Source organism: Pteropus alecto, unplaced genomic scaffold (genome assembly GCF_000325575.1).
Source record: "Pteropus alecto unplaced genomic scaffold, ASM32557v1 scaffold86, whole genome shotgun sequence".
In the NCBI taxonomy this organism is placed as follows: domain Eukaryota; kingdom Metazoa; phylum Chordata; class Mammalia; order Chiroptera; family Pteropodidae; genus Pteropus; species Pteropus alecto.
Window position 1 is genome coordinate 10,593,424 of NW_006442109.1, and position 14,987 is coordinate 10,608,410.

At 47.4% G+C, this 14,987-nt stretch overlaps 1 protein-coding gene across 1 annotated transcript; it reads left to right on the plus strand.

Moving 5' to 3' along the window:
- Positions 1-1,178: 1,178 nt before the first annotated feature.
- On the plus strand, positions 1,179-14,021 carry OAZ2 (ornithine decarboxylase antizyme 2). The gene is given in 5 exon segments (NM_001290267.1): positions 1,179-1,368; positions 10,003-10,160; positions 11,446-11,621; positions 12,431-12,516; positions 12,776-14,021. Coding segments are annotated over 5 exon segments (570 nt in total). The 5' UTR covers positions 1,179-1,348; the 3' UTR covers positions 12,907-14,021.
- The last annotated feature ends 966 nt before the right edge of the window (positions 14,022-14,987 follow it).

Consider the following 14,987-nt stretch of genomic DNA (forward strand, 5'->3'; position numbering starts at 1 on the left):
GAGTGATTATGATCACCCTTTCAGTGAAGATGTTCCTAATTCCCTAGTTACGTGCTCTGTGGTCTCCCTCAGATTGAGCATTTACCTCATGTTGTGATGGCCTCTCTGTGTCTCCCCCTGACTAGATTGTGACATCTGACATACAGGGACTTTTCTTAGTTGATCATTGAGTATTCCTGGACTCATGCCTGGAGCACATAGTAAGTAGCTGCTCAATAATTATTTGTTGAATAAATGAATGAGATTTGAGGTGACAGTGCTCCATTGTGATCTAAGATAATGTGAACTTTCTTGTTTGCAATCTGGATTGGCTATGAATAGCGTCGGGAGCTTTGATGATTTTGTTGAAGCACTTCTGATTGTGGCCAGTAGTGATTGTTATCCGAGAGGTCCCTGCATTGGTGATTGTCACTGATCTGTGGTAAGGACCAGCTCGAGAATGGAGGTGACTATGAACTCTGAATAGAGGTGACTGTGAACTTGGAAGAGTGAATGGCGGTGACTGTGAACTCCTAACCTTGCGTGATTGTGATCTAAAGTGACTGTGAACGAATTAGTGATGGTGGCTTCCACCACTGCTGTCAGGTGATTGTGATCCTGACCTACAGAGATTTGGCTTCAGATAACCACCAGCCAGTGTCAAGCCTTGACCATTGACTTGAGATATGGCTTCAGGGTGCAGAGACCGTTATTCTCAGCTAACACTTGAGGTTATTGATCTGCATTATAAGCTGTGGTAAACGAGATCTGTGGGCCTGGACTCAGTCTACGAATGGCACTATGTGTCTAGGACTCTTAGAATTCAGATTTTGTTTTAATAAAATATCTTCCCAGGCCTTACAAATGACACAGCCGTGCGTGGCCCCATGCAAACAAGGAGTAGGGAAGGAGTCTAGGTTGAGTCAAAGCTCAGAAAACTCTAAATACAACGCACTTTTCCGGCAGCGTTGACACGGGGATGGCCACAACCTACCCACTAAACCGCTCCTCACCCCGACCCCCGCCCCACTCTCCGCTACCGGCCCTTGGTGCGCCTGCGCGGAGGCGGGGCGGTGTTTTGCCCTTTGTTGTGGGCCCCAGTTTCCCAGGACACCGCGCGGCTCTGGGGTGGGGCTATGCAGATAAGGCACTCGGGGGCGGGGCGGTTGCGGCGGCGTCGGCGGCGGCCGGGGAGGGTCAGTTGGAGGCAGGCGCTCGCTGAGGCAGGAGGAGGGCTCTGGGCTCGCGGCCTGACAGGGACTTAGCCCGCAGAGATCGGCCCCGCGCGCGCGCGACCCCACACCCACCCACTCATCCACCTACCCACTCCCTGCGCCGCCTCCTCCCACCCTGAGCAGAGCCGCCGAGGATGATAAACACCCAGGACAGGTAACGGCCCGGCCCAAGCTCCCCGCCCCCATCCTCCCCTCATCTGCTCCAGAGGGCTTCCTCCTCCACCAACCAGCCGGTCCCCGTCCCCCCAACGGGGCCCCATCCGCCCCGCACCGGCCCCCTTCCCCACTTCAGCCACCCCAGTCCGAGCCCCAGCCCCGCAACGGGGCCTCCTTCCGTCCTTTAGCCCCCTCCCGCCAGTCTGGCCCATCCCCCTCATCCGGGCCTCCTCCTCCTTTAAAGCCCCCACAAACCCGGACCCAATCTTCCAATCAAATCCCCATTTCCCTTCAGCTCTGCCGAACGGTGCCCATTCCCAAAGTGGGCTTTCTCCCTCATCCAGATTCTCCAAATTGTTTCCCATCTTGCCCAAATTTTTCTTTCCCTTTAATTCACTGAATCCTACCTTTTGCATCCCTTTTCTATTTCAAACTGCACCCTTCTACCAGACCCGTCTCTTATCACTGTCGCCCCCTCTATCCCAAGTCAGGCTCCATCCTTCAGTTCTCAGCTGGACCCATTACCCCTACTCGTCACCCTCCCCCACTCTCCTGAGGCCTAATAGTTTTTACAGTGATGACCAGCTCTCTTGGCCCCTCACTCCAGCTTCATCTTTTCCCTCCCTTCTTTCCTCGACATCCCTTAGGCCCCATTTTCCCTGTCTTCCAACCTCATTCCTTTTATTTCTCAAACCCTTTGGACTTGAATCCTATTTTTCATCCTATTCTCCTAATGGGGTTCCCTCCAACACTCTTGCCTGTTTAAACACACTCTCTCAACTGGAACTCATCTTTACTCTTACTCCTCCCATCTTAACTGAACCCGGCTCTTAGATCAGATCATTACATCACAGAGCTCAGCCCACCCTGGCTTCTGTTGAAGGCTTACCCTTTTCCCCTACCTCCATACAGTGATTCCATACTCTGGACATTGGGTCTTTGCAAGTTTCCTCCCTCAAAACCTGACCCTTGCCTTCCCCCATTAATTGGAGAGAAAGGCTGCATATCTTTCTAAAACAGCACCAGTGATTTTCTAAACTTATATCATATATACCTACCCCTGCCAAAACCAGGTAGAATTCATCATTCAGTTTTCCTTTCTGTCTCTCTTCTTTTTCTCCAAGGCAGCCCTTGTCCTCCATCTCTCCCTCAAATATACTCCATGTTTCTGCCCCAAACTCTTCTTTGAAACTGTTCCATAATTTCCTGATTTCCCACAAGTTTTAACTTCAGTTGCTTCTCATACATCAGAATGGCTTCCGTTTACAGGTTGAGTCTAATCATCTTCCTCTTTTTTTCCCTAGACTTGTTGCTGCCCCCTCCAAAATGACTCTGAAGCTCATTAGTTCCCCACACCAGACCCTTTGTCCCCAAGATTTGGCCTTATGGCCTCTTCCCCTCACTTGGGCCTCATTGTTTTGCAAGCAGATCCATTCCCTGCAAATCCTCCTTAAATTGTGCCTTTAATTGTCCAAAACTAGACTTTAGTTCCTCTTACAGACATTGCCTGCCTTATTGCTTTTCTTCACATAGGGCTCTACCACTCAAGGTTCCTCTCAAACTTAGGCTCCCTTTTTCTTACTAAAGTGATCTCTAATTTGCTATTTCTTACTCCTTTAGCAGCATCATTCTTAAGTAGTCCAGCTGGGTTTTCACCTTTTCTTGTATTTTAATGTTTCTCAACCCTAGCTGCACATTTGAAAAATCAATCATCTGGGCCTCACCTTCAAAGATCAGGTGTAACTGGCCTAGGTTGGGGCCTGGTTAATATTATAAATTTTTAAAGCTCCCCGGGTGATTCTTTCTGATGTGCAACCAGGGTTGAGAAACTGCTTCCCACCCCTATTCCCCGGAAGACCCTTTCCATCATATTCCTTTTCTCTACTGAAAAGGGCCTTGTCTTCAGGTACTGTTATCCCAGGTATTATCTAGAAATACCCAAGATACTTGCAACAGCCTTTTAAATTCTCCTTCCTTGAGTTACTCAGTTCTCAGCCATTAGCTGTTTTCATTCTCAGACTCTTATCTAGTCACTACCCTCTATTTCTTCCCTACATACAGAAAGAAAATTTACTCCTCATTTCTTGGTTATGGTCCTATTTGACTCATCACCCCACCTCCCAAACCTTCTTTACCTACAGTCCCATTCTGCTCCTGCATTTTCCTTTTCTGAGACTCTCCATGTCCATCCCCTTTTGCAGTCCCCTCTTTTATTCCATCTCCCCTAACCCAGCCCTTCTGGAGCTGAGGAGGTGGAGGTGGATATATACTTGGATGTTGCTGGATGCAAAATGTGTTACTTGCGGTAGAGAGAAGGCTGTGTGTGTTCCGAGGATAGACAGCAGGTAGGAGAGGGCAGGATGAAGTGTAGGGGTGGAGGAAAGCAGAGGAACCTACAGGAAAATCCATGAAAGGGATATGTGAGCTGGATTTTCTTTTCTATTTTTATGTTTTTGTCTTGGCAGTGAGGTTTGGAAGGTGATGTCGTCTCAGCAGGCATTCTCTGGAGTCCTAGAGACTGAGCAGGGCTAGGTGCCAAGTCCTTTGCAGGCTGAGCCTTGAGAGATGAGCACTTGAGACCAGCACATAAGGGTTTTCACTGACCGTGAGATTGAGACACCTGAGTTCTAGTTCTGGCTTAGCCAATGTGCTTACACGTAAAAAGAGGGGGTTGGGTTCGCTTAACTTGAAGATTTCTTCCAGCTTCCTAAGTGGCAAAACAGGCTTCTTGTCTCCAGGGCCCTTGCTTAGCCTGTTGGTAATTTGAGGGGCTTGGCTGTATGACAGGCAGGTGGAGGGAGGAGCCAGCTGGCCTGCCAGGGCCTGGGCGGGAGCAAGGCCTTGGATCTGGCTCTTCCACTTTGGCCTGGGGGTGGGGTGGTGTGTGCAGGGTGTCTAGTTTCTTTGAGTTATGGGGCAATCCTGTTTCCATAGCATGTTTCCCAGCCTTCTCTGGCCTGCCCCTAACTTTCTTAAAGGAATTCTGGAAGAGCCCTAACCAGGGATTCTGATAAGAGCCGGATGTTCTTCCCCCTCAGCGATCTTGGTGTTTTATATCCGCAGAGAGGGGAGCTGGCTGGGAGTTTAGCTCCCATTGGGTGGGGGATGGGCTTTCCAGCTTCCCTGGCTCCAGTGAAATACTCAAGAGGTGGAGGCTTGGTTTCCTGGAAGAAATAGTTGCAGAGGAGCCTGCAGTATGTTTTGAAAACAAGGCTCTTCCTTTCTAGTTTTGTTTCGATTGGTACCTGCAAAATGTCATAATTCCTGATGCTGGGGGAAAGAAGACACTAGTACAAGCATTTTTATTATAGTTTTTGAACATGAGGTTTAAATCCAAGGAAATCAAGCTTCATGGACTTTCTCTTCCTGGATTTGCGGGGACAGGAAGACAGTCTCTCTCTAGGTCTTGCTTAGTACCTGTGATAGTACAGTATGTGGAGAAGAGCTTGTCCCGGTTTGATATACATATTATAATCAGTCTTTGTCTGATGGGCTTTGAGGAGAAGCATTTGGTTCTATGGGGGCGTTTTCTAGGGGTGGGCAGGGCACAAGAGCACATCAGAGCTACCTTGAGCATCTTCACTGAATGGTTCTCTGGGTAATGGAATTTGTTTCTCCTCCAAAGAATTTGGTTTTGGTTATTCCTTATTTATTGACACTTGGCTCATTGGGTGTGAGGTGGTAGGGAGAGCAAGTTTTCCTATGATGTGCCTTCAAGGTCATCCCCTAGAGACTCCTAGTATTGTCAGGAATCCCCCCAAACTAGAGGTATGCTTCAGAAAGCAGTGTGAACTAATAATAGTTATTCCTCACTCTGCCAAGAAATCCAAATTTAGCCTCAGAACTGCTCAGAAATATAAAAAAGAGGACTGAGGAGTGGAATAGAGGGATGTTACATATGTGTGTTTCTAGAAAAAAAAAAGTGAGTAACTCATCTCCTTTTGAAACTATGTAGTGTTGATTCAAGTTGGTGCCATGATTCAGAAGGCTGTGAAGCCTAATTGAAAGCTATAGACCAGAAATGGCCAAGTAGGTGAGCAAGAATTTTGTTACTAGAAGTAAACAAAACAGGTAGTTTCCTGTTAGCAGCAGGAAATATATATGCTTTATATAAATAATACATATAAATGACTATATTTTTATATAGTTATAAAATCCCTTGTATAAAATAAGTCCTAAGAAAATATCCTAGGCCTTTGATACTATATAAACAGTGAAGTGATTCTATCCTGGGAAGAGAGGCTGGAACTGGGTGATGACTTTACAAACTAGACTGAGGTACTTAAAATGTAAACTTAAGGTCTTATTTTAAAGCATAGTTGCCTAGCTATCCACCAGCCTCTGATAGCATATGTAGTTGCGCCTATCTTTGGCAGAAGATGTACCAGTATCAGCAGTGTAATAATAGAAGTAAACCTCAAGAGCACAGATATTGTAGCTGCCAACCATCAGTGTGTTTCTTGTGGAGAATCAACCAAAACCCAGTTTTGCTTTCGGTCTGTGATTCAGGGTGGTGATGTCATTTTCTTTATAACTGTGTTTATTAGCAAGTAAACTCCCTTTGGCACACAGAACAACCCTAGTGAAATGACTTATGCCTGGCATATGACCAGGGCCCCTTTCTCATAAGGAAAGAGTTGCAGCTGGAAATCAGTCTCTGCACTCATACTAGAATGGAGGTGGCCATCACTTCTCACCTTTCTTCCTATTTCTTTTTAGCGAACTGTGACAGCAGTTCTGGATTGGTCCCTCTTTGTGTAGGGGCTAGTCATCAGAGACCTGCCCAGTCTCAGAGTCAGAGCTACTTGTGTGAGGGATGTCAGGGCACCCTAGAGTGTATTCTGTGAGGCAGGGCCAGAGACAGGAGTGGGTCAGAAGAGGGTGAAAGAGGGGAGTGAATGTAGAATGCTTCAGAATGTGGTTTTTATGACTTCTACTTGATCCACAAGGTAGATAATACCAAGGCCATCTGACCCTCCTCTGACATGTAATGGAAACCAGAGAAAGGGTACAGACTTAACAAACTCAGGCCACTGATTCAAGTGGAACATGATCAAAAGTATATGAAGGAGAATATGAATTCAAGTATTTGTTAGATGGCTGAATGGAACTTAGTCACAGAATTTTATATTAAATGTGTACTCTATGTAGCAGGCCGTGTTTTGAGCAAAGTAAATATAACAATTAAAACTGACCAAGTCAACTGAAAGTGATTTTTAACAGGAGATTCAAGAGATTTAAGGCTACTTCCTTTAAATAGTAAGCACCCTAGAGATTTAAAAACAGGATCTGAATGCTCAAAATTTGATTTACCAGCAACATTCCCCAGGAATACATTTGCTCCATACACTGCCTTACTGTAGCCAGTGTATGAAATTATAACCTGCTAGGGACATTTTAGACAACAGTCACAGAACGCTTTAAATTAGAGGCAGCAGGATGTGATATGTCAGTATCACTCATATGTGTCCTGAGGAGTGTTTCCAAGGGCATGTCTGATAACAGCTGAAAAAAGGCACTAACAGATCCACTCTAATCTCCCATCTCTCTTCTGAATTGACTTGGATACCTGACACCCTCATTTTGCAGCATGGTATATTTTATTCGCCAAAAGCAGGACCAGCTCACCTGGATGTTTGGGTTCAGTCTGATACATTTGATGCTCCATGATCAGCCAAGATCTTTTCAGCCTCTAGACAGCTTCTTAAATCATTCTTTTGGTGGGAGAGATTAAACCAGTCCTGCCCCTGCTCAGTGAGTGAGCAGGAAGTGAGGAAGGAGTGGAAAAAGCTGGGCATTGGAGCCAATAGAAACAAAACTGAACTGAATATGAAACTTAACCTGGTTTGGATACTGTGACAGGAAGACTTGTGTTTAGAAGCCACTTTTCTTGTGCTTAAGTTCTTCCAGGATTCGCTTTTCCTAGAGGTTGGTGGCATACTTTGCCACAATACAATTTGAACACAAGTCAATACAAGGAGAGAAGGCCATTGCTGGACAATTTTATGCCACTTAATTTCTTTAGCCACACTTGTGCCCATCTCCCTTTCCTTCTCACTTCAGAAATGACAGGTTTTCTTGAGAGAAGCAATATGCCATTAACAGCAAGAAACTACATCGGATCCATTATGGTGGACAATGAAGACAGTTATTGTGATCTACTGTCTACTAAGCTTATTCCCAATTCCAGCTGTTTCTCTTGGGGAACTGGAACTAGATACTAGGGTTGGGGCCTGTAATACCCTTCTACCCCGACTCACATACACAATTGCTTTCTCTGCAGACTTTGCTGGGGAGGAGGAAAGCGTTTCCAGGATCCTTGTATGTGAGTGGGGAAGTAAAGGATTTGTTACCATGGAATAGAGTTTTTGCATTTATTTGAGAAGTAAGATCAGGACACCAGATCTATCATGAGCTCATAGATTAGTGCTGGACACAGGGCAGGCCCTAGGGATTCTTTCTAGGAAGACAAAGGGGATTCTGGGTCTATGAAAAAGAAAACCCACCTAATTCTGATTTGGCAGTGGGTTCGTCCCATTGCTTCTACCATTTGCAAGTAAAAATTAGCTCAGAATCAAGGTGGTGGTTGGAATGCAGGGCAGGAGTTGAATGTAGCCCTCTTATCTAAGGACCGTTGAATAATTTCTCTGGAAGTTATGAGTCTGAAGTGAGTTAGCATCAGAGTTTTAGAACTGCAAAGGCCTTCATGATGGTTTTGTGAACACACGCAGTTCTGGTATATGAGGCTACATCTCATCTGTCTACCCACAGGTTTGCTCAGTTCTTGATAGCTCCACTGACCAATACAAGCAAGCCAGCTTTCTCCAGAGGCCCTAAGTGGTCACTAGGGAATGGGAAGGGAACCATATCATGTGGGACGTGTGTGTGTGCCTTTGCTTGGGGAAACTCTTGTCATACTTTTTCCAGCCTGGACATTCTATTATTCTATCCCTTAACACACTAGAAGAGGGGACTATAACAACTTACTATTCCTAGTACAAAATAAGTGCTGTCCTTGAAAACAGTAGTATAGTCCTTGGTTCTCCCCCTTCTTGTATTATCTTTTGGTGAGGCCAGGAATGGGAGAGATGAGGATGCCCTGAGACTTTGCAGAAGAGGCAGGAGGTGGTGCATGTGGTTACCACCCTCAGGTGTTGCTGCTGCTGTAGGCCCACTGGCACTGACTTGGGAATGCCATCTCCCAGTGAAATTTCCAAGTGTGATTTCAGGCCCCTGGTTGAAATCCAGAGAACAGAGGAGCCGAGCTAGAGCAGTGATATGTTTGGACTTCCTGTCACAGCTGGAATACTTATTCAGGTCTCTTAGTACTGAAGGTCTCAGTGAGCTGCCCCTTTGGCTATTGTACCACTGTTACATTAGTTGTGAGTTCAGTTCTGTTGCTCTAAGTGAAAAACCCAAATCTGGCATGCCATGCCATGCTGTATAAGGCAAAGGACAGTGAAAAGAATGGTGCCTCACATTATTTTCCCTGTTTTTCAGGGGGGAAAAAAAGCCTTGATTTATAGCATTTGCTAATTTCTGTGGTGTAAATACTATCCCCTATGGCTGATTCATGCTACCACCATAAGATGCCTAGTTGGGAAGAGATGTGCACAGTCGTGTCAAATGGCTGAGTCATGGCGTACATGTACAGTTTACCTCTTTCCTTGCTTCACTTGCCCTTGGCTTATGTAGTGAGCTACATCTCAGCCTACGGAGCCACTAAATTGGACTCAGAGAAGGCAATGGAGTAGATTTGGAGCCCTTTTGGGTCCACCTGAAAAATCATGGTGGTCAGTGGGCGGACATACTTGGAGGTGATTCTTGGCTTCCTTACTTAGGTCACAACATGTATACCTCCTCCCAGCAAGCTCCCCCACCCCCAATATTATACGCACCCAAGTGTCCATTCTGACCATGTCAAACATTACCGAAACTCCAATGCCCAGGTCAGATTCTAGCAAAGGGCAAGGGAGCCCAGCGTTTGGTGGCACACCAGGGACAAACTCAAGATACCGTAATACACTGTATTATAGTGTACTTCCTCTCTGGGAGCCAAATCCCTGGATTTAATTCAGTTCTTGACCCTAGACGGACTTGGGTAAGTGATTTCTGTCCGGTTCTTCTGTTTAGATCGGGGAGGCATCATTGGAAAAGTGACCTTGGGAGTTCCTCAGGGACATGGTACCCAGCCCAGTGACTTCCTAAGGCCCGTAGGCCTCTCCAGCCTGAAGTGATTGTGTAGGCTTTTGCCACATAGGTCATTGAGACATGGTTGGGGTAAGGAAAGGGGCTACTGGAGGGCACAGGGATGTAGGCCTAGCAGGCAAGGCAGGATCTGGTTCCTCCCAAGGTCTGCCAGCACCACAGAGATATGTATGGTGTTTGACAGGTGCTCTCCTGGTCACATATCCAGCTAGACTCCCTTAGCCCTTCCGGGACTCTTTATGCCTCTGCAGGATGGTGGGTTCTTGCCTTTTAAGAGAGCAGTAGTAGTTCTGAAAGCTGAAGCCAAAAAATGGGGCCAGTGGTATAGCCTTGCAGCATTTGTTTAGGGAGAGCCGGGCTTGCCGTGGGATGAGTTAAATCTTTAAGTCTTGGTGTTTACTCTCACCTTCTCTATCTCTTGCAGTAGTATTTTGCCTTTGAGTAACTGTCCCCAGCTCCAGTGCTGCAGGCACATTGTTCCGGGGCCTCTGTGGTGCTCCTGATGCCCCTCACCCACTGTCGAAGATCCCCGGTGGGCGAGGGGGCGGCAGGGATCCTTCTCTCTCAGCTCTAATATATAAGGTAAGGAGGACTCTGGGGCAGAAGTTTTGGAGCAGAGCTTTCTCAGAGTCTACTGCGCTGCTGCTTAAGGGCAATCATCACTTTCCCTAGTCTTCTGACTCTGGCCCAGCCAGTAGGGGAATTGGGAAGGACACTTTCAAGCGAGGCTGCTCTGTGGCTTTGCGGGAATACTAGAAGGATACCAGCACCAAGCAAACATCCTGCCATCTTCTCAGATTGGTGATCTGCATTTAAGTGCTAGTTCAGGATCGAGAATGGGAGGGAGAATGGGAGGGAGAATGGGGAGTATCTGCACTGGGAGGGCTCTTTCTGGGACTACTCTTTCCTTAGTTTCTCTTGAGAAATACCACAGGCCAGGAGGAGCAGTTTCCTCATTGTCCTTGCCTCTTGACATCCTGAATTTGGTCTCTCATCAGTTTGGGGAGTGGGGGAAGGTCGTGTGCAAGTGAGCGATAGGGAGAAGGGGCCTTGCATCTCAGTCACCTGTGACCCTGGCAGCACAGGGGCCAGCCCAGAGGCTTTAGAGAACCTTGAGAATCTGCCCCGGGAGTGAGCTGGGCTGCAGCAGCCAGCCCTCTGCTGGCTTTTAATCTCCTCTGATTGAGGCCTAGAGATTGGTTTAGCATCTTCCTAAGACTAGCATTGAAGGGTAGCAGGGTGGCCGAGTTCTGGTCTCTTGAGATTGTGGCCAAGGTCACAATGTGGACCCTACTGTCCACCTGGAAGCAGGCTTTGGGTGATCTGGGCCCCAGACAAGCCCTCACACACATTCTCATTTGTTTCTAATGTTTTTCTTTCGGAGAGGGATGGGAAAAGAGCACGGTGTTTGGGGGAGGGGGGACAAGCATGGGCTTTGAGTCGGGGAGACCTGGTCTGAATCTCAACTCTGCCATTTACTAGCTGTGGAGCCTTGGGTCAGTTGCCCAATTGTTCCGGACCCCTAATATCTCAGATTTAAAATGTGGGTATTCACACCTACCTCAGATGCTTATTGTGGTGACTGAAAAATGGGAAGCACCTTGTGCAGTACTTGGCATCTGGTGGACACTTGGCAAATATTTCCTTTCTCATCACACTGGTTTTTTAAGCCAGCATCAGCTGGTCTTAGTGCTCGATGAATGATGGCTCCTTGTAGCCAGCATGCAGCTCTGCATTTTCAGCGTGCCCCCTGTCCCATGCCACCCTGAGACTGGCACAAGGGGACTGACTCCCAGCACCACTTAGGGAGCTTTTGATGTGACTAGAAGCAGTAGTGACATGGTCCCCTGACCTGATCTCCTCCCAGGACGAGAAGCTCACTGTGACCCAGGACCTCCCTGTGAACGATGGAAAACCTCACATCGTCCACTTCCAGTATGAGGTCACCGAGGTGAAGGTCTCTTCCTGGGATGCAGTCCTGTCCAGCCAGAGCCTGTTTGTAGAAATCCCAGATGGATTATTAGCTGATGGGAGCAAAGAAGGGTAAGGAGCAAGGACTGGGGAACAGGAAGGAACAAATGGGGAGGCAGGTCCCATTCCAGAGGACGGCATATGCTTATTGGGGAGAAGCAGAGAGTTTGCCTTCACCCCTAGCTCTAGGCCTCTCAAGCGGATACCATTTTGTAACAGGTTATTTTTAGCCAGTTCAACAGGCCTGCTCTGGGTTATAATTAAATCAGATCATTATCACATTAACCAAATCCCTGTCATTAATCGCTCCATAGTTCGTTCACTTTTCCCAACAGACATCAAATCCTCCCTGAGCCACCATAGAATGATGCATTTCGAAAGGCCAGGGAGCTCAGATTCAGTGGGATTTCATTGGATTGGGCAAAACCCTCCAAGCAGCCAGGTGTGTGAGAAACGTTCCTGAGGATGAAGTTCTCTTGAGTGACTCCAAACTCTTGAGGAAATCCTTTTCGGCAGTTAGGGCCCAGAGTCGTCCTCAGTGGCAGGTGGCCATTATCAAACTTGGCACCTTTGGAAGGCCCCTGAAAAACTGAGTTCTCTCCCTAGGCCCTATACTATCTTGTGAACTGCATTAGTTAAGTTGATCAATTTCAGAGGAAGAACCCCTATTTCAGGATGAGATAATTCAATAATATTTTTAAAGAGATTGTGGCTTGTCTTTTCTGAACTTGGGGCTCCTAGGGTCTTGAAATGGGAACCTCCTCCCTGAGGTTTCTGTTTAATAATGTAGCCGTAAGCTTCAGAAAAGCCTTTTTTGGGGGTAGGTAGGTGGGAAGTCTAGAGAGGTGGTAGTGGGCCTGAGTTTTCTTTGCTTCTTGCAGATTGTTAGCACTGCTAGAGTTTGCCGAAGAGAAGATGAAAGTGAACTACGTCTTCATCTGCTTCAGGAAGGGCCGGGAAGACAGAGGTGAGAAGTTAAAGCAGCCTGAGACCTGCTTCCCAGTAAATGGGGGACTGGGGAGGGGAAAGTGAGGCTCCTATTCAGTGAGGTGGGGTCCTTGAGTCTGTTGTATGAACCTGGGCAGTCATATGACGGAGGGTAGTGCCTGAAGGGTCTCTAGTGAAGGCTTAGGGGTTATTTATTCCATTTTTGTTGTGGGTTTTTCCTTGATTTGAGCCTGCCCTTATATTTACCAGATTCCTTTTTACACTGTTCTCTTCTGCAGCTCCACTCCTGAAGACCTTCAGCTTCTTGGGCTTTGAGATTGTGCGTCCAGGCCATCCCTGTGTCCCCTCTCGGCCAGATGTGATGTTCATGGTTTACCCCCTGGACCAGAACTTGTCCGATGAGGACTAATGGTCATAAAGGATGCTTTGTCCAAGAGCCACAGTGGGGAAAGAGGGGAAGTTAGGCAGCCCTGGGACAGAGGAGGGGGCTCCTTGCTGTCTAGGGAAGGACGCTGAGGGGCTCGGGGTAAGGGTTACCTATTGTGTTCTTGGAGTTGACTCGTTGAAATTGTTTTCCATAAAGAACAGTATAAACATATTATTCACATGTAATCACCAATAGTAAATGAAGATGTTTATGAACTGGCATTAGAAGCTTTTTAAACTGCGCTGTGTGATGTGCTCTATCTAGCCTAGGGGAGGACATTGCCTGGAGGGGGAGGGACTGTCTGGGTCCTGGGCAAGGCCTGGGGGGCTGGTGGGCAGCACTGTCAGGCTCAGGTTCCCTAGCTGTTGGGCTTTCTTTCTTGGTTTTTAAGACTAGTGTATTTTCTTTCCTTGCTTCCTGTCATCCCAGGGGCTCTTGAGTATAGGCTTTTTAGCCCTTGGGCAGTGTCCTTAAGTTTTCTTTTTTGACACTCCACCTAGGCTTCTCTGTGTGCATTTGTGTCTGGCCTGGAGAAAGGTCTGACCCCTCCTTTACAGCTTAGTGTTATTCTGGCATTTGGTTAAGCTGGCTTAATCTGTTTAATGTTAAGTGCTTTTTAAATAGGGGCATTGAAGTTCACTCCCACCACCAGGGCTTTTTTTGGGGGGTGCCTGGGCCTTAAAAAACACTAGCCAAGCTCCAATTCTCAAATCGCGGCCAGGAGCTTTTGCTTCTGGCTGCAGGCCCAGGCCCCAGCTTGTCTCCTTCTTAGGGTCACAACGAGCAGAGAGGAAGAGGAATAGCAACTCAGGGCCTGGGGGCTGTGGGGAAACCTGTTCTTTAGGACTGGATGCCTCTGCCTGGCTGAGTATAGTGCTAACTGCACCCTCCCCCCAGCAGGTTCTGAGTAGTGCCTGAGACCCTGGCTCCATGGGGTGGCACTGGGGCTGAAGTGGCCTGCCCTTTTTTGTTTTCAAGGAACAGCTTGTTCCAAGGAGTAGGAAGGGGGAAAGATCTAGATTGGGTGAGGGGGGCTTGGGGGTGTCAGGGAGGCAAGTGTGTTGTGTTACTGTGTCAATAAACTGATTTAAAGTTAAGGTTGGCCTGTTTTTTATTCCTGTATCTTGACCAGCTTCCTACCACTGACTTTTGAGTCTAGAGCCTAACCTTGTAGGGGTGTGATACATGCTTCTTAGGGAAAAAGCTGTAGTGCAACAGGACAGATAAACTGGCCAAGGTCTCTGGGGCCACATTACACTGCAAAATGTGGGGTTGCTAGGAGTCTGGGAAACACTCCCAGAGCCCTCTAGAGACACAAGTGTGTGCACAGCAGCCTCATCCAGAATAGAGACTATACCGAGGAGTCAAGCTGTTCTTAGTTCGTCCTTTTGCATAGAAGCCTGGGTCCTGAAGCCAGGTGTTGGCTTTTGCATGGAGCTGACATTCTCATTCCTGGAGGTGTCTGAAGCAGGCAGAAAATACCTTCCTTAGAGAAACAGAGTATTCTCCTTTTGGAGTCCAGTGCCCTGAGGCATGGCTGCCATTCTCCCTGTACCACCAGCCTGATAGATGAGCTCTCAGTGGCACTGGGGGCTAGAATCCTCTTCACCTATGTTCTCTTTTAATTTCCCAAGGGATTCCTAGCATTTCTTTCCTTTCCCTTTTGTTTTCCCAAGTGAAGTGCTGGTGCCTGTTCTACTTCTTACAGCTTTGGAACTATCTGCTGGAACTATCTGTGGCTGTCTTTACTTTCTCTGAGCCTTTAGCCCATTTTCACATTGTTCTGTGTGAAGCTTGCTTGTGTTTTCACACTGGGCCGAGTCACTGACCTTGGACCCCACCTGGTATTCATTAAAAGAAGTGAGCTCAGCACTGTCACTCCCTCCCCCCCCCACCCCCCAATATTGTAGAAGGTCTGGGCCTAGAGACATTCAACTAAATCAACTGCAAGGCTTGAAGATGTTCTCCATTGAGCAGATGACCCCTAGAGGCAGTGTAATGGCAGTGATTGAAAAATGGTCACTACACTGAGGTTTAGAGCAGATCCATGACAATGGCCAAGT